This window comes from Anomaloglossus baeobatrachus, chromosome 6 (genome assembly GCF_048569485.1).
Source record: "Anomaloglossus baeobatrachus isolate aAnoBae1 chromosome 6, aAnoBae1.hap1, whole genome shotgun sequence".
In the NCBI taxonomy this organism is placed as follows: domain Eukaryota; kingdom Metazoa; phylum Chordata; class Amphibia; order Anura; family Aromobatidae; genus Anomaloglossus; species Anomaloglossus baeobatrachus.
The window spans coordinates 355,223,789-355,249,658 of NC_134358.1; the positions used below are offsets into that span (position 1 = coordinate 355,223,789).

The 25,870-nt window shown below is 48.1% G+C and overlaps 1 protein-coding gene across 2 annotated transcripts in view; it reads left to right on the plus strand.

Moving 5' to 3' along the window:
- SLC12A7 (solute carrier family 12 member 7) overlaps positions 1-25,870 on the plus strand; it is a 1,179,416-nt gene that overhangs the window by 952,193 nt on the left and 201,353 nt on the right. For both annotated transcript variants that reach the window (XM_075315005.1, XM_075315006.1), the window contains one exon: positions 22,995-23,170. In XM_075315005.1, coding sequence (XP_075171120.1) covers positions 22,995-23,170 — 176 coding nt within the window. The remainder of the gene's footprint in view (positions 1-22,994; positions 23,171-25,870) is intronic.

Genomic DNA, 25,870 nt, shown 5'->3' on the forward strand with positions numbered 1-25,870 from the left:
GCACGGATGGTCGGAAGTCTCCAAATAGGTAAAAAATATATAAATCCAGCGCAATCACATGAAATATTAAAAAGTTGTCTTCTTTATTAGTAATTTTTTATATAAAATCCAGAGGATAAATGCAGCATAAACATCAAAGATGCCCAGGTCAGAGCGATGCGTTTCAACAAACTGTCTTAATCATGGTCAGACCATGATTAAGAGAGTTTGTTGAAATGCGTCGCTCTGACCTGGGCATCTTTGATTTTTATGCTGCATTTATCCTCTGGATTTTATATAAAAAATTACTAATAAAGAAGACAACTTTTTAATATTTCATGTGATTGCGCTGGATTTATATATTTTGCAACCTTTAAATGACGCTATTTATAGGTTAAAATGTGGAGGTGTCAGTGGCTGTTCATCAGCATGATGCACCTGGGCTGCAGCTATCTTTATGAGGAAGGCTCACCACATTCTGTGTGTGCATACGTCATCTGTATTGGCTCCATTTGGTGAGGTTTTTTTTATATAGTTCTATGTGGTTTTTCTAACTAGTTTGCTGTTAGCAGGAAGTAGAGTGTTTTGGGGAGTGTAAATGGCTTATCTTTTACGGCTTGTCTGTTGTCATTTGCTAACTCTGTCAGACCCTACCATCAGACTTTATAGTTTTATGTATATTTGGATATATGATATGGATTGATAATAAAGTCAACTTTAAGACTGCTTTCACACATCAGGTTTTTGCTGTGCGGCACAATCCGGCGATTTGCGGGAAAAACGCATCCGGTTTTTTTTTTGCCGCAGGGTGTGTTTTTTCCTCATAGACTTTTATTAACGCCGGATTGTGCTGCATGTACTTGCATTTTATCCGTTTTTTGCAGGTTGCGGCAAAAATCATCACTCCGGCGGCCGCACAGGACGCAGAGAGGAACGTTTTTGCCAGCGGCAAAAAAACACATAGCGCCGGGTGTGGCGCTGTGCGGCATGGTGCATAATGAAAGTCTATGCGAGCCGGATATGATGGCATGCATCAAACGCCGGAAGCATGTACCGTATCCGTTTTTTAATTCTGAGCATGCCCAGAAGTGATATAAATTCATTGCTTGTCAGAAAATCAATCACTTACCCACTCACTCACTCACTCTCTCTCAAACTCTCTCTCACTCACTCACTCAATCACTCACTGACGCATTCACTCACTCTCACCCACTCACCGATCCCCCGACGCGACGCTGCATGGCGTTCACACTGCTGGCGGCTTCTCCTGATTTGAAAATGCCGGCCGCCCATTATTCAATCTCGTATTCACTGCTTTCCCCGCCCACCGGCACCTATGATTGGTTACAGTCAGACACGCCCCCACACTGAGTGACAGCTGTCTCACTGCAACCAATCACAGCCGCCGGTGGGTGGGTCTATATCTTGCAGTAAAATAAATAAATAAATAAATAATTGAAAAAAAAACTGCGTGCGGTCCCCGCAATTTTGATACCAGCCAAGATAAAGCCACGCGGCTGAAGGCTGGTATTCTCAGGATGGGGAGCTCCACGTTATGGGGAGCCCCCCAGCCTAACAATATCAGCCAGCAGCTGCCCGGATTTTCCGCATCCATTAGATGCGACAGTCCCTCGACTCTATCCGGCTCATCCCGAATTGCGGTGGCAATCGGGGTAATAAGGGGTTAATCATGGCAGGCGTCTATAAGACACCCCCAATGATTAACCTTTAAGTGAAAGTAAATAAACACATACACCCAAAAAAATACTTTATTTGGAATAAAAAACAAAAAAACACCCTCTTTTACCATTTTATTAAAATTTCAAAACACCCCTCCAGGTCTGTCGTAATCCACAGAGGTCCCGCAACGCTATCAGCTCTGCTACATGAAGCTGACAGGAGCGTCAGTAGAACACCGCCGCTCTCTATCAGCTTCACGCAGCAACTGAAGGGAGTTGCGCTGTCAGCGGGGATGTCACTGAGGTAATGCCTAAGTGTATGTGATGATGATGATGAGTGCGGTAGTGCTGGGGCGTGTGCGGTGATGATGCATGCGGGAGTGCCTGTGTGTGCGGTGATGATGCATGCAGTAGTGCCGGTGTATATGCGGTGATGGTGCGTGCGGGAGTGCCTGCGTGTGCGGTGATGGTGCGTGCGGGAGTGCCGGTGTATGTGCGGTGACGATGGGTGCGGGAGTGCCAGTGTATGTGCGGTGATGGTAGGGGCGGTAGTGCCGGTGTATGTGCGGTGATGGTGCGTGCGGTAGCGCCGGTGTATATGTGGTGATGGTGCGTGCGGGAGTGCCGGTGTATGTGCGGTGATGGTGCGTGCGGGAGTGCCGGTGTATGTGTGATGATGGTGCGTTCGGGAGTGCTGGTGTATGTGTGGTGATGGTGCGTGCGGGAGTGCCGGTGTATGTGCGGTGATGGTGCGTGCGGGAGCGCCGGTGTATGTGTAGTGATGGTGCGTGCGGGAGCGCCGGTGTATGTGCGGTGATGGTGCGTGCGGGAGTGCCGGTGTTTGTGCGGTGATGATGAGGTCTCTCTCAGCCTTATAAAAAAAAAAAAAAACAACACAAAAAAAACGGATACGTTTTCTACCGGATCCGCCGCATCAGTTTTTACACAATCTGAGACGGATCCGTTCCATCAGGCACAAACCGGATTGTGCCTGATTGCAAAAAACTGATGTATGAAAGCAGCCTAACTGCCGTTTCCCATCACCCATTAGTGATATGTTGGGAAATAGCAACATATCCTTGACCAATTCCTATGCGTTTACTTTGCAACCCGTGTAACTATCTACTTTTGTCCAGAGGTAAATTTTTTTTTCCTATACACTACTGGTCAAAAGTACTATATGTGGACAAAGAACCTTAACAGCATTAAGTGTTTTGAACATCCTATTCTAAAGCCATGGACATAATATGCAGATGGATATCCTTTATAGAAAGTCTGTTCACAACATTTTAGATTGTGCTTGTGCAATTTTTCTGTGTCCATAAACCAAAAACAGTATTTATTCAGTATCGAGTATGAGGGCCACGCGCGGAAAAGGCCCTTATACGACTTGTCATGCTGTCAATTAGGTTATCTGATGAATTTTCTGTATGAAAGCATAGAAATCCTCAAGATTTGCTGAAGCTCTCTTTGCAGTTGCCAAACAATGATATCCCAGATGTGCTCAGTAACAGACAAGTAAAGATACATTTCAGGCTATGGTAGCACATTTAGTCCACACAGGCTGATTAAAGTTCCACAAACCATATGCAACTTGCATTGTCATGTTAAAATATGGCTACTGCAATATTTTTGAGAAATGGCTGCACTAGTGGCTGCACAACAAAATCAATTTAATTAATGTATCTTTAATGAAGATTAGAGGGTTTCAGTTACTGTACATTATGCCACCCCTACACCATGAGCCCAGGAGAATGACTGGTGTGGCATTGCCTCTTCATGGTGTTTCCCACATGGTCTCATTAGATTTGAAAAATAGCACATAGTGATCCATTCTGTAGCTGCTAGTGAAATAAGATATCACATGCCAAGCTTTTGGTGTCTGAGTTTCCAAAAATCATCAGAAGTTGTTTGCATGATATTGAGTTAAGAACCAGACATCCATCTTACAAGTGTTTTTGTGCCTTGACCTCATTCTGCACCAAGCGATGGCATAAGACTGGAGGCTCAAGTTCAGATTAGTGATGAGCGAGTACTAAAAAGCTCGGGTGCTCGAGGCTCGGGCCGAGCATCCGAAGATACTCGTGTACTCGGCCCAAGCACCGAGCCCAATGTTATCCTATGGGAGACCCGAGTATTTTTATGAAATGACCCCCGGCAGCATGTAGAAACTCTAAAAATGTCACAAAAGTCTCAGAAGAGTGCTCAAATGACATGTCAACAGCATGGGGAAGACCCCTTGAAGCATTTATCACTCAAAAGTCACAGCTGTGAACAATTTTGTCCGCGTTTTACGCCATTTTTACAGACTCACCAGAAAACCTTCAAAAATGACACCAAAATGAATTTTCATGGCGGAAATGTTAAGGGCACATACCCAATAGTGAGATAGAGCTGGTGTATGTTACTTTTGGAGATTACACGAAAGATTTTACGTGAAAACATTGTGTGGCACTCCGATGTCCCTGAGAAGAGACGTACATGAAGGCCTCTTGAGTCTAATGTGCCCATTTTGAGGAAGTGAGTCTTTGTAGTATTTTCCTTTGCCAGGGAAGTCCAAAATTGTGAGGTTCACCAATGCCCCTGCATACAGACGTGCATGATGGCCTGTAAACCTGAAGTGCCCATTGTAAGGAAGTGGGTCTATTGTAGTGTAGCCCTTTGGCAGGGCAGCCAAAAATTGGGAGGCTCCACATTGTCCCTGGATAGAGACGTGCATGAGGGCCTGTAAACCTGAAGTGCCCATTGTAAGGAAGTGGGTCTATTGTAGTATAGCCCTTTGGCAGGGCAGTCAAAAATTGGGAGGCTCCACGTTGTCCCTGGATAGAGACGTGCATGAGGGCCTATAAACCTGAAGTGCCCATTGTAAGGAAGTGGGTCTATTGTAGTATAGCCCTTTGGCAGGGCAGCCAAAAATTGGGAGGCTCCACATTGTCCCTGGATAGAGACGTGCATGAGGGCCTGTAAACCTGAAGTGCCCATTGTAAGGAAGTGGGACTATTGTAGTATAGCCCTTTGGCAGGGCAGCCAAAAATTGGGAGGCTCCACATTGTCCCTGGATAGAGATGTGCATGAGGGTCTCAAAACATTGTTCCCATTGCAAAGGAGCGGGTCTCCTGTCGTTGTAATGTCCATTCTGAAAGAATGGGCGAAAAAAATTACCACTGGGGGTATACCTGAAACAACGGCCTAACTATTGTAACGGTCATCATGGTGGCGCATGAGGAGAAGGAGGAGCAGTCCAGCGATTATCCAAAGTCCAGAAGTGTGTACCCATGGGTGAGTGGAGGTACATGGCAAATTCCCGTTACAAACTTTAAATTCCGCTCTCATTTGCTGGTGGTGTGGTGAAGCTGGCCCAATCCAACCCTTGTTCATCTTGATCAGAGTCAGCCTGTCAGCATTTTCAGTTGACAGGCGGGTGCGTTTATCTGTAATGATTCCACCTGCGGCACTAAAAACACACTCTGACAAAACACTAGCGGCAGGGCAGGCCAGGACTTCCAAGGCGTAGAGAGCCAATTCATGCCACGTGTCCAGCTTGGATACCCAATAATTGTAAGGCACAGAGGAATGTCGGAGTACAGTTGTTCGATCTGCAAGGTACTCCTTGAGCATCTGGGCAAACTTAGGATTTCTTGTGGCACTACCCCGCACCTCAGGGGCTGTGGTACGTGAGGGGCTGAGAAAACTGTCCCACATCTTAAAGACTGTTCTCCTACCTCTGGCGGATTGGACTTGTGCCCCTCTCGGCTGTACGCCTTGGTTGTCCACTGATTCCTGACCTATGCCGCTAGCGTTTTGTGATGGGAATGCTTTGCCTACTTCCGTGACTATGGCCTTCCGGAACTGCTGCATTTTGGCTGACCTCTCCGCCTCGGGAATAAGAGACATAAAGTTCTCCTTGTAGCGTGGGTCTAACAGTGTTACCAACCAGTAATGATTGTCGGCCAAGATGTTCTTAACGCGAGGGTCACGAGACAGGCAGCTTACCATAAAGTCAGCCATGTGCGCCAGACTCTTAACAGCCATCACTTCAGTATCCTGACCAACACGATGACTGAACATGCTGTCCTCCTCCTCCTCCTCCTCATCTACCCTGTCCTCTGGCCAGCCACGCTGAACCGAGGATATGACTGGTGTGCATGTCATATCCTCAATTTGGCCGGAGAGTTGCTCCATGTCTTCATCCTCCTCCTCGTCATAGTCCTCCACTGCATGTTGTGATGAGACGAGGCTGGGCTGTGTGTTATCACCCACACCCACTACTGTTTCTTGCTCCAACTCATCGCGCTCCGCCTGCAATGCATCATATTTGTTTTTGAGCAGAGACCGTTTTAGAAGGCAGAGAAGCGGTATGGTGACGCTAATAATGGTGTCATCACCACTCACCATCTTGGTGGAGTCCTCAAAGTTTTGGAGGATGGTACATAGGTCGGACATCCATCTCCACTCCTCAGTTGTTATGTGTGAAGTTTGACCCATTTCCCTACGGCTTAGGTGATGCAGGTACTCAACAACTGCCCTCTTCTGCTCACATATCCTGACCAACATGTGCAGAGTTGAATTCCAACGCGTGGGGACATCACACACCAGTCTGTGAGCCAGAAGATGCAAATGGCGCTGAAGGCCGGCAAGGCCGGCTGAAGCAGTAGGTGACTTTCGAAAATGTGCAGACAGGCGGCGAACTTTTACCAGCAGATCAGACAGCTCTGGGTATGACTTTAGAAACCGCTGAACCACGAGGTTGAGCACATGGGCCACGCATGGAACATGTGTCAGCTGGCCTCGCCTCAAAGCCGCCACCAGGTTCCGGCCATTGTCACACACGACCTTTCCTGGCTTTAGGTTCTGAGGTGTGAGCCAGTGATCTGCCTGCTGTTTCAGAGCTGTCCACACCTCTTCTGCATTGTGGGGTTTGTCACCTATGCAGATTAGCTTCAGCACAGCCTGTTGCCGCTTCGCCGAGGCAGTGCTGCAGTGCTTCCAGCTTGGGACTGGTGTGGAGGGTAAAGTGGATGAGGATGCGCAGGAGGAGGAGGAGGCTGAAGAGCATGACATTCCGGAGCTGTAGAGTGTGGGTGAAACCCTGACTGAGGTAGGGCCTGCAAACCTTGGTGTGGGAAGGACGTGTTCCGTCCCTCGCTCAGACTGGGTCCCAGCTTCCACAATATTAACCCAGTGTGCCGTCAACGAGATGTAGCGGCCTTGCCCACAAGCACTTGTCCACGTGTCTGTGGTTAGGTGGACTTTGGCTGAAACAGCGTTGTTCAGGGCACGTGTGATGTTTTGTGACACGTGGTTATGCAATGCGGGGTCGGCACACCGGGAGAAATAGTGGCGGCTGGAGACCGAGTAACGTGGGACAGCTGCAGCCATCAGGTCGCGGAATGCTTCTGTCTCCACCAGCCTAAAAGGCAACATTTCCAGCGCAAGCAGTCGCGAAATGTTAGCATTTAGAACTGTGGCATGTGGGGCGTTGGCAGTGTATTTGCGCCTGCGTTCAAAGGTTTGCTGAATGGATAACTGAACGCTGCGCTGGGACAAGGACGTGCTTGATGATGGTGTTATTTCTGCGTAGGCAACTGGAGGTGCAGGGCCGGAGGAGGCTTGTTCGCAGGCAGCATGGACAGGGGATTGGCTCGCATGCACAACAAGCGAAGACGTAGCAGTGACATCAGCAAGCACTGCTCCTCGACTCTGTTGTACATCCCACAAAGTCGGGTGCTTGGCTGACATGTGCTTGATCATACTGGTGGTGGTCAGGCTGCTAGTTTTGGTACCCCTGCTGATGCTGGAATGGCAGGTGTTGCAAATGGCCTTTTTAGAATCATCTGGAGCCAACTTAAAATACTGCCAGACTCGGGAAGACCTAACATTTTTACAGGCACCTTGTGTCGTGTTGTTGTTCTGGGGAACGGTTGCCTGACTTCTGCCTGGGGCCACCACCCTGCTTCTTACTGCCTGTTGGGATGCTACGCCTCCCTCCCCCTGTGCACTGCTGTCCTCGCTCTGCATATCCTCCTGCCAGGTTGGGTCAGTTACTGGATCATCCACCACGTCGTCTTCCTCTTCTGCACCCTGCTCCTCCTCCTGACTTCCTGACAATTGTGTCTCATCATCGTCCACCCCTTGTTGAGACACGTTGCCAACTTCGTGAGAACGTGGCTGCTCAAATATTTGGGCATCTGTACATACGATCTCCTCATGACCCACTTCAACAGGAGCTGGCGAGAGGCCAGAATGTGCGAATGGAAACGTGAACAGCTCTTCCGAGTGTCCAAGTGTGGGATCAGTAATGTCCGTCGACGTGTACTCAGCCTGGTGGTAGGAAGGAGGATCAGGTTCTGAAATGTGCGGTGCAGTATCACGGCTACTGACACTTGACCGTGTGGAGTGTTTGTGGTGGTGCCAATCTGACTGGAAGCATTATCCGCTATCCAACTAACAACCTGTTGACACTGGTCTTGGTTCAAAAGCGGTGTACTGCTGCGGTTCCCAAGAATTTGGGACAGGACGTGCAAGCGAGTAGATGTGGCCCTTTGTTGTGGCGAAATTAGAGCTTGCCCACGACCTCGGCCTCTGCCTGCACCACCATCACGTCCACTTCCTTGTTCGTTGCCAACGCCCTTGCGCATTTTGCAATGCTGTACTGACGTGTATTCACTAGACTTGTGCGTTATATCCAAGTTTGTGCAAAACACACACAAGTGCACCTGTACGCTGCCACCGACAGGCACACACATGCGGTTTTTAAATGCAAGCACGGACGCAATAAGAACCTAACAGGTTTTTAGAAGCGACAATTACTGAGAAGTTTGACACTATCAGACACTGCTGACTGACGTGTATTATTCACTAGACTTGTCCGTTATATACTAGTTTGTGCAAAACGTGCACCTGTACGCTGCCACCGACAGGCACACACGTGCGTTTTTTAAATGCAAGCACGGACGCACTAAGAACCTAACAGCTTTTTAAGAGCGACAATTACTGAGAAGTTTGACACTATCAGACACTGCTGACTGACGTGTATTATTCACTAGACTTGTGCGTTATATACTAGTTTGTGCAAAACGTGCACCTGTACGCTGCCACCAACAGGCACACACGTGCGTTTTTTAAATGCAAGCACGGACGCACTAAGAACCTAACAGCTTTTTAGGAGCGACAATTACTGAGAAGTTTGACACTATCAGACACTGCTGACTGACATGTATTATTCACTAGACTTGTGCGTTATATACTAGTTTGTGCAAAACGCACACAAGTGCACCTGTACGCTGCTACCGACAGGCACACACGTGCGGTTTTTAAATGCACGCACGGACGCACTAAGAACCTAACAGCTTTTTAGGAGCGACAATTACTGAAAAGTCTGACACTATCAGGACTGTTTTAGACTGTGTACACCAGCCCCAGATATAATGAAGGCTGGTATACGGTCACCACTAGGAATGGCTATATACCCTGCCTGCCTGTATACAGCTACAATAGTCCTGAGAAGGACTCTTCTGGTCACTAGCCTGTATTCCGACCTGGCTATACCCTGCCTGCCCTGCCTGTATACAGCAACAATAGTCCTGAGAAGGACTCTGCTCCTGTACTCCGACCTGGCTATACCCTGCCTGCCTGTATACAACTACAATAGTCCTGAGAAGGACTTCTGGTCACACTGTTTGCAGCCCTGCTACGGAAATAACTATAAAGGGCCGCAAACCTTTCCCTGAAGCAGCAACACTCTCCCTGCACTGACTGTCTGAATGGCTGTGTGCAGAGCACAGCGCGCCCGCCGGTATAAAGGCTCGGTCACGCTGTGCAGGCCGGCCAATCACTGCAATTCCACAACTAACAGGGCTGTGGCATTGCATTGGTCTGCCAACCAATCCCTGCATGAGGGCTGGCTCTCAAAAGAGCGCCAACATGCAGGGATGAAGACCACGAGTACAGCACGAGTATCGCGAGATTACTCGGTCCCCGCCGAGTAGCCCGAGTACAGTGATACTCGTGCTAGTACCAAGTAGTGACAAGCATACTCGCTCAACACTAGTGCAGATCTATGCTTTACAGAAGTGAATCTCACTTTTGTCTTTGATGCAGTGATAGCCGGAGATTGGTCTGTAGACCACGTCAGCAGTACCATGAAGTGACCTTCACAAGGCAATGTGAAGTGTCCCAGGAGTTGTTTCTCAACATGCCACCAAGCTGCATATTTCTCCTGCTACTAAGAGGAGACTGCATTGCCGAAAATGCTATCATGGCCTGAAGCATCATTAGACTTGTCTCCCATTGAGCAGATCTGGAAATCAGTGAATGTCGATTGCAAATGGAACTGCCAGCAACAGATCTTAAAGATTTGCATGTCCAAGTGCATTCAGCGTGGCACACCATTCCTCAGAGAATCATTAATAACCTCACTGATATCATGACAAGCCGTTTGAGATAGTTTATTTTTGCGCATGGCTCTCATACTTGAGACTGAAAAAAAAAAAATAATTAATTATCATTTGCAACATGTCTATTGATCCTATGACTTTCATATCTCCTCAGCTTTTCCTGCTTGGCAATTTCAACATTGAAGAGTGTATTTCATCTTTATCGGCATCCACAATTACAATTTTAAGAAGAGTAGTAAAAATGTTTTGTATTTTGAAGTTGGTAATGAATGAATAATTCCTGTATTGTTAAGCTGAAAAATGTTTATATTATGTTTCCAAAATTTGTTCGCTTACCCATTTATTCTGAGTAACTTTTTGTGTTTTAATGATTGTAGCGCCTATACATTTTGTTTTGCATCAGGTCACACTGTTACATACTTATTGAACTCTGGCCCTTTAAACTTACCATGTGACAAATGTTTTATTACCTTACTAGCATCACTATGCAATCTTTCCTTTGTGATGTTTTGTGTGCTTTTTGTGTTGTGACACCAGTTAGTAAACTTCTTAACTTTCAAGGAAGCTTGGTAGATAGCAAATGAATGTCATGTTACTCATGAAAATTTTATAAAATTATCTTCTGGCTGACTTACCGTAATTCCCAACATTTCATTTGTGAGCCACATTTACTGTCTAGGTACCTCCTCCACTGTGAGTCTCAGCAAAGTTCAGGATATAGGTTTTGACAGAGCACTGGTTTCATCTGTTTAAAGGGGTTGTCCACTACTTTAAAATTGAAGGCCTATCAAAGGATAGGTCATCAATGTGTGATTGGCTTGGGTCCGACACCCCACTCCCCCGTCGATCAGCTGTTCTCGGTGACGGTAGCAGGTGGTTGAAAATGCTCAGTTACAGAGCTGCTTTGTCTTCTGATGCTGGGTACTTCATATCTTCCTGCTATTTAAATCAGAAGAAGTGAATGTGTAGTTACTGGACGCGGCCACTATCAGTTGACTGGGCAGCCCTGGAACTAAGCATTACCAGCTGCCTTCTACCACCGCCGGCACCGAGAACAGCTGATCGACGGGGGTGCTGGGTGTAGTGCCTTGGCTAATCAGACATTGATGACCTATCCTAAGGGGTACTTTGCACACTACGACATCGCAGCTGCGATGTCGGTGGGATCAAATCGAAAGTGACGCACATCCGGCGTCGCTGTCGATATCGTAGTGTGTAAAGCATTTTTGATATGATTAACGAGCGCAAAAGCGTCATAATCATATCATCGGTGTAGTGTCCGACATTTTCATAATTGCGCGGCAGCGATGGTACGATGTTGTTCCTCGTTCCTGCGGCAGCACACATCGCTGTGTGAGAAGCCGCAGGAGCAAGGAACATCTCCTACCTGCGTCACCGCGGCTCACGCCGGCTATGCGGAAGGACGGAGGTGGGCGGGATGTTTACGTCCCGCTCATCTCCGCCCCTCCGCTTCTATTGGCCGCCTGCCGTGTGACATCGCTGTGATGCGGCATGACCCGCCCCCTTAGGAAGAAGGCAGTTCGCAGGCCAGAGCGACGTCGCAGGGCAGGTGAGTGCATGTGAAGCTGCCGTAGCGATAATGTTCGCTACGGCAGCAATCACAAGATATTGCTGCTGCGACGGGTGCGGGTACTATCGCGCTCGGCATCGCAAGCAATCGTAGTGTGCAAAGTACCCCTAAGGATAGGCCATCAATGCTAAAGTAGTGGCCATCCTCTTTCAGGGCTTCTTGTGTAACAATGAACAGTAACATTGCAGTATCGGGAATATCTTCATTACCAACACTTGACTGTTCCACCCTTCCACACCTTTCACTGTGTCAACTAAAACTTGTCTCTTCCTTCTGGCACTAGTGCAGTGTGCCATCTTGGCATCAGCTCAGCACTAGTGATGGGCGAACCCTGACCGATGTTCGGGATCGGGAGCCTTGCCCAAACTTTTTGTAAAGTTCGAGGCTGGACATAACGCGAACTTGCATCTGAAACCCGAACTTGGACTTTACAGTTATGAAAAGGGTTCAGGGGGGGGCTGTAAAATAAAGAATATAGTTAATAATAAACATTGTCATTATGCTTCCCGTGACAATGTCTCCTGGCTGCTTTTGCTTCCGAGTCCGATCATTAACTTCCGGTGGTATTCACTGCACTGCTCGTCACTCGGCAGTCTTCGGCTTTTTTCGATCGTATTCACGGTGACGTCAGGGTTCACCCGAGTCCACTCTATTGAACTTTGACTGTCAGGGTATGATTTCACTTGCATATGACTCGCACGAGTCTCGCATTGCATCACCCGGCACGGCTTGAAATACATGCAGCCAACCTGCTCCTGTCAAGAGAGTGTGCGTCCATGCGAGTGGATGCAATGTGAGACTCGCACGAGTCATAAGCAAGCCATGGACTCGGGTGAACCCTGACGTCAACGTGAACACAGCTGAAGAAAGCCGAAGACTGCTGAGTGATGAGCAGTGCAGTGAATACCGCCGGAAGTTAATGCTCAGACCCAGAAGCAGAAGCAGCTGGTAGTCAGCGGCTGAGCGGTGAGCAGGTCTGCAGGACGCGTTGCGGGACCATTAAGTGTAATCATAATGTTTTTTCATAATGTGCTTTTTTTTTTTTTTTTTTTTTTTACAGCCCCTGGGCCCGAACTGGACCCGATCTGTAACATGGGTTTCCCAGGAAAACTCGTGTTCGGGACCTTGTTCATGAACACTGCGTTCAGTACGGACCCTGAACTTTACAGTTCGGGTTCGCCCATCACTACTCAGCACTTGACTTTGTGCAGTTTTATCAGGTACTATTCTGATCTGGATGGGATTACAAAAAACCCTTCTAGCATAACTTGACAAGAAGCAGGAAAGGAAGCGGTTCTCTAGGCTGCATATAAATGAGAAATAAGATTCAGGAGAAGAAGACGGTTGTCTCACCACGCTATCAACAAACTAGTCAATATAAATAAATTATTCCATGTCTTTATGCAATTGCACAGGTCAATGCATTTCGGAGAGCGCAGTCTCCTTCCTCAGGACATCAAGCAAATGACACAAATAATAATGAGGAGCACTTTGCAGCCCCCATATGGCACTATGCAACCCCAATATAGCACTATGTAACACCCATATAATATTAAGCAGCCCCCATATAGCACAATGTAGACCCATATAGCATTAGGCATTCTCATGTAGCATACAGCCCGCATATAGCACAATGCAGACCCAGATAGCATTAGACACCTTCATGTAGTATACAGCCCGCAAATAGCACAGTGCAGCCCCAGATAGCATTAGGCACCCTCATGTAGTATAGAGCCCACATATAGCATAGTGCAGACCCAGATAGTATTAGACACCTTCATGTAATATACAGCTTATATATAGCACAGTGCAGACTCAAATAGCATTAGGCACCTTCATGAAGTATACAGCCCATATATAGCACAGTGCAGACCAGATAGCATTAGGCACCTTCATGTAGTATACAGCCCGCATATAGCACAATGCAGACCCAAATAGCATTAGGCACCCTCATGTAGTATACAGCCTGCATATAGCACAGTGCAGACCTAGATAGCATTAGGCATCATCATGTAATATACTGCCCATATATAGCATAGTGCAGACCCAGATAGCATTAGACACCTTCATGGAGTATACAGCCCATATATAGCACAGTGCAGACCCAGATAGCATTAGGCACCTTCATGAAATATAAAGCCCATATATAGCACAGTGCAGCCCCAGATAGCATTAGGCACCATCATGTAGTATACAGCCTGCATATAGCACAATGCAGACCCAAAAAGCATTAGGTACCTTCATGTAGCATATAGCCCGTATATCGCACAATGCAGATCCAGATAGCATTAGGCACCTTCATGTAGTATATAACCCCAATAGTTGTCTGACCACAGTGATTTGAATACATACTCACTTTTCCTCATACCCCCGCTGCTCCAGTCTCCTCAGTACGTCCACTGCTGTTGCTCTGACCTCACTGCAGGCGCGCAGTGTAGACGTCACCGCTCTCCGCTGCTGAGCTGTCAAAGACATGACAGACAGAGCGTGAGAATGATGAGAGAGGGAGCGCGCCGCTCCATTTCATCATTCATTGCTTTCAATTGTATCGGCAACTGCGATTCCGATACATTTGAAAGTGTGATCCTCGGCGTGGGGAGGCCAGTGACAACACGGGCACCAGGCCCCTCTGAGTAGCAGTGACTTGTCCTGCCACTGCGAGTGGGCCCCCCGGCAGCCCAGGGCCCCGGCATTTGACGGGGTTTGCAGGATGCTGACTAAAGATAAAGATCTGGCAGATATAGCAACTAATGGTCCATTCATTTCCTACATAAGAAGTGCAAACCTGGGTGACCTTTTAATTTAAAATAGATATACAAATGTTAGAGAAAAAACTTTGTTAGAGCAGAACAAAGTCCGGGGAAATTTTAAGTGCAGAAATTGCCCTATTTGTATATATCACTGTACAGGGGAATCGATAGAGATTGGTAAAAAAAAAATTCTGATTAATGATTTGTGACGCCCCAGGGCTGTGGGGTACTCGGTCCCGTGCGCGCGGTGCGCAGGGGGAATCAGTCGTGGTTGCGGCCGATGCCCGGTTCATTTACCCTGGGAGTCGGTCCCATAAAAAGGGGGTGAAAAATGGGAGGAAAATAAGAGTTTTTCGACTTCGCCACTTGCGGTGTGCGGCCAGGTTATTGAAGCCGCTGCTGCAGGGTCCTGATGGGGCTGGTGGAGTTATGCAGCTTAGGTGTTTTGGGCCCTCCACAAGCAATTCTATACCCCAGCAGTGAATGATGAGGGTTATAATAGGGGACAGTCAGTGTATGTGTTACGTCACCGCCGGAGTCTGCTCCAGCGACTTCTTTTCCGATCGCCAGGCGATGCCGTGTTCCTGCCGTGGATGGTGCTGGTGATGGGAGAGGAGTCAATGCCAGCAGCACCGGTGGGCGCAGGCTCCGATCATCCACTGGGCTGGCTTATCTTGGGATTTGCATTTCCGCTGGCTGACTGTGGGTGGCATGTGTCTTCCAGCTGAAGTTGCCAGCGTTCCGCTACAGCCAATGGGAAGACACCACACCCTTCTTATTCCCCCTCCTGTCACATGACCACTGCCAGAGATAGTTCTGATTTTCCTGGCTCCTGTTACGTCCTATTCTGTTTGGATATTCCTGTGTGCTGACTTCTGCGTGTTTTCTGACTACCCTCCTGCCTACTGTTTTTGTACCTCGCTGCCCGATCCGGTTTTGACCTCTGCTATGTTTGCTGACTACGTCATTGCCTGCCGATTCTGTCCCTGTTGCACAATTCCTGGTTTGACCCTGCCTGACTACTACTCTCATCGGACTGCAGCCTTCCACAGGTAGTGATCACCAGGGCCCTGTGTAATTCCAAATCCCTGTATAGGGGTTAAAGGGTTTCAGGGTTCTGGGGGTCCTGCTTGGTGAGTGGCTTCCCTCTAGCCTCCCCATTACAGCCCATCTGAGTCTGTGGATCCAGGCAGGCGTTACAGTATGCATACGGAGGCGAAAAGGAAACTGTCCACACCGGTATTGCAGTTTCAACTTGCCTTTTACTTGTGGCTGGTACCTGGACCCGCTGGTACTGGTTACAGGTGTTCCCGCTCCCCTTGTTCTCCGTGCCAGCTGTGAACTGGTGTAGCTGTCCTCCATGCACACTCATTTGTATTGGGCTCTAGTGGCTTAGAGCTTCTGGGGAACCCCTCCGTTTCTGTATTGGTCCTATTGCAGACAGCCTGGACTATTTAAGGGGTTCAATCCCCGGTCCCTTCTTTGCTGCTGATGCTTCAGACTCTTTGGGTTGGTGAGGGACCCTGGAGATCCCCTCACGTGGCAGATTTAACAGCTGACTATAAAGTGTCCCACTGTCCTAGGGTCTGCACCCCGCCTTGTGCTAAGTCCTGAGAGCCTAGGTTCCAGACTTCCACAGGCGCCCCGCGGTTCCTGGAGTTTTCCACTTCCACAGGTAACCCATGGTTCCTGGAGCCCTGGTTCCTTACTCCATAGTCCCTCACTCCTGTTACAGCGTTCCGTTGTTACTTCAGGTCTTTTCCTTTCTCTGTACTTTCACTCTTCACTTCTCTCAACTCTCCTTCACCTTCAACTCTCTCCGACTACACTACACACTTCCTCCCGCCAACTTCCCATCTGACCACTGGCCTCTCCGCTTGCTTGGTCTCTCCCTACAGATTGGGTGGCAATTAGCCAATAAGTGCCCATCCCTTTTACCTGTTGCTAGGCAGTCTCCCAGTCTGGAATTGGTGTTGTGTATGTGACTTGAGGGTGCTGGTGTGTTGACTGGCATGGGTATTCCGGGGTTTGGGTTTCCATGTTCACATTTTGTGGCACCTGATACCTCAGGAGTGCTACAATTTCATCTCTTGTAAATCAAAATTTCTGGTGTATGTAATTTTTTGCCCCTGTCAGCGATTTTATATTGGAAAAACTATAAAACCATTGTACGTCAGGTTTCGGGAACATTATAAGTCTATTTCCTCAGGGATTCGTTCACCCCGTTTAATTAGACATATCAGGCAATGCCATAATGGCAACCCTGACTGTCTAAAATTTGCAGGAATTGAAAGGGTTGATCCCAGATCAACAGGAGGTGATACTCATTGCTTTCTGTTACAAAAAGAATCCAGACTTATAATGGACCTGAAAGCCCTGGGTCCCAAAGAAGTAAACGATAAAAACAATCTGGCAGTTTTTCTATAATGATAATATCTTTGTATTAACTTGCTACTTTAGAAATTTATATAAATTATATCCATTTTTGTATAATGCCTCTGGTATGTGGGTAAACATATGTTTTTAATCACGATGTGACGTGGGATCCATGTTACCTTTGACAGGGAATGGATCAGACGTCTTGCATCACAAGACCCGTTGAAGCACAAAGTTGTGCGAAACGGCTCGCTGTCATCCAGGCGTCTAGCCTCTCCTCACCTCCCCCTCCACATGTACCTGTCTTCTACATGGAAATAAAATAACCACAACTGAAGCTTTGGTGAGTGCTGCCGTTCCTTTCTCCTCTCTGGATACAAATAATAATGAGATTGTGTGTCATTTGCTTGATGTCCTGAGAAAGGAGACTGCGATCTCCGAAATGCGTTGACCTGTGCAATTGAATAAAGACATGGTATAATTTATTTTTATCGATTGGTTTGGTGATAGCGCGGCGAGACACCCATCTTCTTCTCCTTAATCTTATTGACTCTGCTCGGGGCTGCAGTTGTTCACCTATACATTACGCGATTATAAGAGTTGTGACTTCACAACACCTCTAGGTGAGTTCTCTATGTTTTACTAGCCTATTGTTTGCCTGGTACGACCTTATTGCCCTATTTTCCACAGTTGTATATCTTTTAAATGAGAAATGGCACCGCTCCTGTCAGCCAAGCCTTTAGAAAAAATTAAATTTCCCTGCATGAACTCTACTGCACATGCCCAGGAGCCATCCTATTCACTGCAATAGAGTTGCAAAGTGGTGGCCGGGAGCTACTGGCATGCTTTGGAAATACACATGTGTCGCCCACCTGCAGCGGTCGCCCCAGGGACATCACTTTACCTTCGGGGACGCCACAGGGTCTTCACTTTAGTATCTCTGGCCACAGGTATGTCAGGTTTATTTACATGGAAGTCGTGACGCCACTCATGGTTTGCGGTCAGGGATATGGGTGACCGCCACTGCAGGTTTAACGAGCGTCTGGGGCTGATGGAGTCTGCAGTCTGGTGGTATGGCCTCCCGTGAGTGAGGCTGGCCCCAGGGGCTCGGGTGTGTAGAACAACAGGTCCCAGAATAACTCAGTCTCAGTCCGGAAAGTCTTTCAACTTGTTTACTCACTTTTTGATGTTGTGTGAGGTACCCGGGCGATGCTGAGATTAAACCAGGAGAAACCAGGTATTCTTTAGGCCGGTCTAAGGGTAACTGTTAACTTGCCTTCCTAGCACGTCTTGTTTCGGATAACCCCTGTCTTGAAGTACCGTGATATTCATCCAGGGAAGTCGCTACTGCCTTTTCTCCCCTTTTTGTCCCGTTTGCTGGCAGCGTGGACCAAGGCAGATGACTCCAGGCTCAATCCTCCTTATGGGCCCCCTCGTTGCTGCTGATGCTCGGACTCTAGGTGGTTGGTGTGGGACTTGCAGTCCCCCCCATGGCAGGTTTAGCAGATCAATAAATGGACATCTACTCTAGGGACCTGTTCCCTGTGCGTGCCTCATCACCAGGAGTCTCCGTACACGACCATCTGACTTCCTCAGCGTCTTTCTGTCCGACTTGCTGGTAACCGTTCTCCCCCGCTATGGCTACTAGACGTGCAGGGTCTGACTAGCGTGTCTGCGCGTGTCTCTCTTTTAGCAACCCTCCTTTTTGCACCTTCTTCACTATCAAACTGACTAACTCCTCCTACTTTCCTTACAGCCACTGCCACCTTAGCTTCCAGCCTCTCCCCTACACCCCTAGATGAGATGTGGAGGAACGCCTCCTCTTGGGTCTGCCCAAGGGTCCCCTCTAAGGTGTGGGAGACCTGGTTGCTATGTGTCTGTGCGTTCACACCCTATTCCGGCCTTTGGATTTACCTGAAAGTACTGTCCCAGCATGGGTGCAGTACTCAGTAGTGCCTGACCAGGTCAGGGGCGCCACACACACTCCTGACAACCTGATCACATTCAAAGCAGAGAACCACAAAGCATCACTTTAGTAGTATTAAAAAGGACTAAGGACTAGTTGGTTTTATTGTCAGTCCGAAACGCGTAAAGCCCTCATGAATTGTGCCTTTACCATGCAAGCTATTTTTCGGTCTTCACTATGTTTTTAAAGATGTACAAATAAAGACTCGAATGTTTTAAACTAAGGAGGACTCGTGCTGGATCACTCCCTCTCCCTCTTCCTTCCACAGCAGTACTCAGTAGTGCCTGACCAGGTCAAGGGCGCCACATTCCCCCTTGGTTATCAACAGCACGTCCTTGGGCTGCAAAGACAAGAAAATTTTTAAATACAACTTTTCCCACACAGGGGAGTCATTTACATTTAAAACATACCAGGTACCATTCCACCACCAACCACCACCCACCACCCACAAGTCCTGGTCCCACCCAGCAACTTCCAGGAGGCAGGTCACCAGTCCCTTTGATGACCAGGTCTGGGCCATCTGTATCCCAGACCTTTCCTCCAATCTTCCTCTCCTGAGGAGGGTGGTGTAAGGTAGGCCCCATAAACAGGCGTACCAGCTTCCGTGTGTTGGAGAGCAGGCCCCATAAACAGGCGTGCTCTCTTGGTGGTGCAGAGCCAGGCCCCATAAACAGGCGTGCTCCCTGGTGGTGCAGAGCCAGGCCCCATAAACAGGCGTGCTCTGAAGTTGGTACCACTGAGGTGACTTTTTACAATGCGAGAGTTTGTGGCTATAGCCAGTTCATAGCCTGTGGTCCATTTTTAAAGGGCACGTAACCTGGTGCTAAAACAAATGAATGCTCAAACAGTTCACACAAAAGTTCTTGTGGGTACATTTCCTTAAACGTTGCTTAACTGGTCATAGCAAACAAAAACATTTTTATACCTTTCAGACTAAACAGAGTTCCTTCTCTCAAGATCAGGGCTCTTTCTTTCAGTGCTCTAATACCTGGAGGTTGGCTTTTGGGTGTTTTGGGAGTCTTCTCGTGGTGATGACTCTGGGGACCTGGTAGAAGCAGTGGGGATGGAGTCTGAGCTCGCTAAGGTTTCCTTTGGACATTGAACCACATCCAAGGCAAACCAGCTTCTCTCTCCCATATGCCTTGTGTACTCTACCACATCCCCCACATAGAGATCACAACCAAGGTGACCCCACTGTAGGTGGGACTGCATGTCCCGTCTGGAGACAAAGATCCCCTCCTTCACTCCGGCCTCCACTATAAAGCCCCACCCTGTGCGGCAGTTAAATTCATCCACTACCCCACGGTGGAGTGGACCTCTGCCCTGGTGTCTGGCCCGCTACAGGGACTGCTTTTCCTGCAGGTCCCTGGCCTCCACTTGCTCTCTCTCTGGGGTGTGCTTCTCAAGGGGGAGTCTGGCTCGCACACTACGCTACCCTCTGCGGGCTGGTCTCCGCATTACCATCACCTGGTCATCAGCAGGTAACCAGGTCACATACATGCCAGGGCTTTATGCAACCAGGTCTCCCTCCCTGGCTGGGGGTGCTGCAACCTCCTCCGATTCCTTGGGGGGACAGCAGCGCGACCTCAGGGCCTCCCTCTCTCTCAGAGGGTGCTGCGACCTCCTCCGGTTGGCTGGGGATCAGCACTAATGGCTGTAAGTCCTCTTCTCCCTCCCTGGTGGAGGGTACTGCGACCTCTTCCGGTCGTTGGGGGGACAGCAGCGCGACCTTAGGGCCTCCCTCTCTCTGAGGGTGCTGCGACCTCCTCCGGTCGGGCAAGGAGCAGCTCTGGGGACGAGCTTTTATCAGCCAGGTAGGATGAGGAGTCCCTCTCCAGCGGAGAGGGTGCTGTGACCACTTCTGGTCGGGATGGCAGCCTGGGGATCAGATACTTCTCCACCAGGTGTGCTGGAAACCAAGCATTCAGCTCTCTCTTTATCTGAGCCATTTCTTGGTCCACTTCAGGTCGGAGTGCAGTTGCTGGTTCCTCAGTCAGCGACTGGGGCGCTGTGACCACCTCTGGTCGGGCAACTAGGACAGGAAGCGTTGCGGCCTGGTCTGGTCTGGCCGTGGCAGGAGGCGTTGCGGCCTGGTCTGGTCTGACCGCGGGCGTTGCATCAGGCGTTGCATCGGGTATCGCACTGGATGTCGCACCGGACATTGCATCGGGCATCGCACTGGGCATCGCATCAGGCATCGCATCGGCGTCTGATAACAATGCCGGTGGGGTCGGCATACCAGGTGGAACAGGGGCAGTTATAGACTCACTCAGATCCGTGCTGGAGACATCCCACATCATGGTCGCCACTGCTGACAACGACTCCAGTTGAGCGTGGGCGGTGCCTCCAGGCGGGCCTAACTGCCCCGACAACCGCAGGTTTCTAATTGCAGTTATCATCTCCTTCTTCCAAGTGGCTAGCTCTCACCTGCTCTGCTTTTCCATACGGTCGGCAATTCTTCCCACTTCTGCCTCCAGCTCTTCTGCAGTCATAGGCCTGGTCCAACCCAACAATCCCTGGTCACCTCTTGCAGACGCCATCTTATCTCTGTCGTTGCTCATCAGGTTCTGGTCACGCTGCAGTCTTAGTTTCGTTTCTGGTTGTTCTCCTCCCTTTGGACTGGGACGTCCCCGCAGTCCGGGGACAGATCCGCCCCATCTTCTCCTTCCACTGTGTCAGAGCACTCCTCCCATGCTGGGTCAGCCACCCCTCTTTGTGGGCGGTCACCTTTCTTTTTCACGGGCTGCAGCTTCTTAGATCGCGCGCTTTTAACAGTAACAAAATGGTGACGGTTCAAATTTTCTGATCGGACCGCTGAGGCGCACTGTCACCTGTCTTAACAGGTCTAGTCCTTGATCCTGTTCGTGACGCCAAAAAAGCAATGTGTCACCCACCTGCAGCGGTCGCCCTAGGGACACCACTCCACCTTCAGGGATGCCACAGGGTCTTCACTTTAGTATCTCTGGCCACAGGTATGTCAGGTTTATTTACATGGAAGTCCTGACGCCACTCACGGTTTGCGGTCAGGGATATGGGTGACCGCCACTGCAGTTTTAACAAGCGTCTGGGGCTGATGGAGTCTGCAGTCTGGTGGTATGGCCTCCCGTGAGTGAGGCTGGCCCCAGGGGCTCGGTTGTGTAGAACAACAGATCCCAGAATAACTCAGTCTCAGTCCAAGATGTCTTTCAACTTGTTTTACTCACGTTCAGATGTTTTTGTGAGATAACCCAGACGATGCTGAGATAAACCAGGAGGAGCCAGGTATCCTTTAAGCCGGTAAAAGGGTAACCGTTAACTCGCCTTCTTGTTTCGGATAATCCCTGACTTAAAGTACCGTGGGATTCATTCAGGGAAGTCGCTACTGCCTTTTCTCCCCTTTTTGGCCCATTTGCTGGCAGCGTGGACCAAGGCAGATGGCTCCAGGCTCGATCCTCCTTATGGGCCCCCTCGTTGCTGCTGATGCTCGGACTCTAGGTGGTTGGTGTGGGGCTTGTGGTCCCCCCCACTGGCAGGTTTAGCAGATCAATAAATGGACATCTACTCTAGGGACCTGTTCCCCGTGCGTGCCTAGTCACCAGGAGTCTCCGTACATGACCAGCTGACTTCCTCAGCGTCTTTCTGTCCAACTTGCTGGTAACCGTTCACCCCCGCCAACGGCTACTACACGTGCAGGGTCTGACTAGCGTGTCTGCGCGCGTCTCTCTTTTAGCAACCCTCCTTTTTGCACCTTCTTCACTATCAGACTGACTAAGTCCTTCTACTTTCTTTACAGCCACTGCCACCTTAGCTTCCAGCCCCTCCACTACACCCCTAGATGAGATGTGGAGGAATGCCCCCTCTTGGGTCTGCCCAAGGGTCCCCTCTAAGGTGTGGGAGACCTGATTGCTATGTGTCTGTGCATCCACACTCTATTCCGGCCTTTGGATTTACCTGGAAGTACTGTCCCAGCATGGGTGCAGTACTCAGTAGTGCCTGACCAGGTCAGGGGCGCCACACACACTCCTGACAACCTGATCACATTCAAAGCAGAGAACCACAAAGCATCACTTTAGTAGTATTAAAAAGGAGGTTGGACTACATTATATGTAAGATGTCCAAAACTGTACACAAAAAATTCTGGCTACTATTTAAATGTTAATAACTTTTATTTAAAGGACTGTTTCACAATGGGTCAATTAAATTAACATTACCTTTTAAATGTAAAGTTGTGATAGTTTATTAATTCACTCCGACATATCCTATTTTATTTTTGCTTAGGCACAGCTTATCCATGACCGGAATACGGCATCACATTCTGCGGTGATTGCCAAATCAAGTAACGCAGCTCCCGAGAATGTTCAAATGACATGGACCAAAGAAAAACTTAATGCTGAGAAACACAGAGTTAAAGATCTAAATGCAACAGGATACAGGGATCTTTTTAACATGAAACCGTAAGTCATAGGAATGATATGTATGTGCAGAAATGTTATATTTCTGGTAAACTGACATTTTAATAGTTGCAGCAAACATAGCCTCATGATTCAATAAGATTGGTGTTTTGCACCAAAGGTGTGCTGTAATGAAATGCACTAAATTCATTCTCCACCAGAAATGTTACTGTAGTCTGGGGTGAACTCACATTTTTGGTGTAATGTACTCCACTTTTGTGGGCCAAATTATCATGAATTCGATGGGCACATCTGGTTGGGGCTGGAATAAAAACACCAAACATTTTACACTATAATTTGGGCCATAGTATTTCTGTACACATTGGAAGTCCTGAGATTTCATGAGTTGTGGGCTCCCTTTGCCCACTTACCTTTGATTAACCTCTTTCTCCATTGGTATGGAATTGATGAAAAGGCTGTCCTTGAGTGGCAGGGGACTCTTCCAACCTATCAATGCACCAGACTCTTGTTCTACCTATCACTATATTCTTGAGATCCCGTTTCCAGCTGTGTGGTACTTTCTGGTTTTCTTGCTGTAGGTTTGCTAGAATTGTTGTTTCATATTATGTGGTTTTGCTAGGTCTCTCAGTGATAAATTCAGTCTAAACTATGTGGTGTGCAAGACTAAGTTCATGATTTAGAGAGCTTACATAGCATAGCAAGAGTTCATCTTTGAGTGGACGAAGAGAGCAATAAGCTCCGTTAAGTAATACACCTCAGGAATCAAGATCTCTGACCCTACTTTGTGATGCCCTCAGATGGGGCAGCCTAAATCTGGTGACAGACTCCCTTTAGATGTAAGTTAACAAAAAATGTACTTAACGTTATAGTCACATAATTTGTCAGCAGAGAATAATAGCTTTATTCATAAATGTCATTGTCATATGAGTTATTCCATGAATGTTTCAGTCCACCCAGATCTTGAGCAGCGCCGTCAGACTTCATCCTGTACATTACTGCACATTGCAACTATGAATAAATCTATCACCTCCACAGCAATCTATCCAAGTACTGTGGTTCTCTATACGCTGATTGGGATCTTAGCATTGCACACTACCAAGTGTCAAGACTGCTATCCTTCTTCTTACTACTATAATATGAATCAGTTAGCTTGTTTCTATTTTGCCTTAAAGGGAACCTATTATGTTGGGGTTTATTTTTATTAAACCACTCTAAATGTGGTTTAAATGACACAATGTTCATCACTAACATGTGTTAAAAAAAAAAAAAATATATAAAAATTCCAGGTACGTATTTATCTTAAAAAAATACTTTTTATATGCTTAGGTGAATGCAGTAAATACCTTATGTTTCAGTCCTAAGGGCGGCACTTTTGCTGAGTTTAGTCCCTCTCACTCATGTTCAGGCATGATTGTTTTTCTAACTTAGTCATACCCCCTGCATTGTAATTGATTTCACCAAAGGTCCTTGAACATCACTTCTCTGCTGAGCTCCACCCATTACAGTGACACGATCGTAACATCAGCACAGGTCCTTCACAAGCACTTCTACTCTGCTGATTACCACAGGTCCTTCACAATCACTTCTTATCTGAGTTCCGCCCACTACATTCACATGATCGTGACATCAGCACAGGTCCTTCACTACCACTTCTCCAATACTGAGCTCTGGAGCTCAGAATTGGAGGAGTGGTGGTGAAGGACCAGTGATACAAGGGGCTGCTAAGTCTTTGGCTTTAGGTTTACAAACGTGAAATACAAATCCCTTTAAAATACAGTTTATTTAGATAATATTAAAATCGCCCAGGTGATTAATCCAATATTCAAACAATATATTGATATAAAATAGGGTGTTCATATAGATCCAGGGTAGCAGGCCAGTGGCGTAGCTAGGGTTTCAGCTCAGGGGGGGGCAAAACATCTGAGTGGGCCCCTTACCAGGTAACCATGATAACTACGGTGGCGCAGGCTTATCGTGGGTATAGTGGAACCTCGGCAGATGATACTGATATTACCGCTATATGGTGACTATATAGTGGTAGATATGGATGCTCCAGCATGCACAAGAGATCATAGTGCAGTTATAGTTGGTGACTTACTGCTGACGTTCTTTCGGATGGAGTTGTTCACCTTTTCTGTGTTTTCCATCTGGCCCAGACCGACATGACAACTTCTTCCAGCCACAACTCATCTACAGAAATTACAACAAAGACACATTTGACTCCTCACACTTCCGGCACCGAACCCCATCTAATCCCAACCTGCACAAACGCCTCATCCTGCCGTCACCCAATACTGAGCCGCTGCTGCCGTGTGTGTCCCTATTACTGCACCTGCTGTGTGGCACAAAAACCGACTCCTCTTACTGCCACACATAGTAATGCCACCACTGTGCCCCCACATAATAATGCCCCCACTGTGTCCCCACATGGTAATAATGCCACCACTGTGCCTCCCACAAAATAATGCCACCACTGCGCCCTCACATAGTAATGCCACCACTGTACCCCCACATAATAATGCCACCACTGTGCCCCCCACATAGTAATGCCACCACTGTGCCCCCCACATAGTAATGTCACCACTGTGTCCCCACATTGTAGTGCCACCACTGTGCCCCCAAATAATGTCACCACTGTGCCTCCACATAATGCCACCACTGTGCCCCCACATAGTAATGCCACCACTGTATCCCAAAATAATAATGCCACCACTGTGCCTCCACATAATGCCACCACTATGC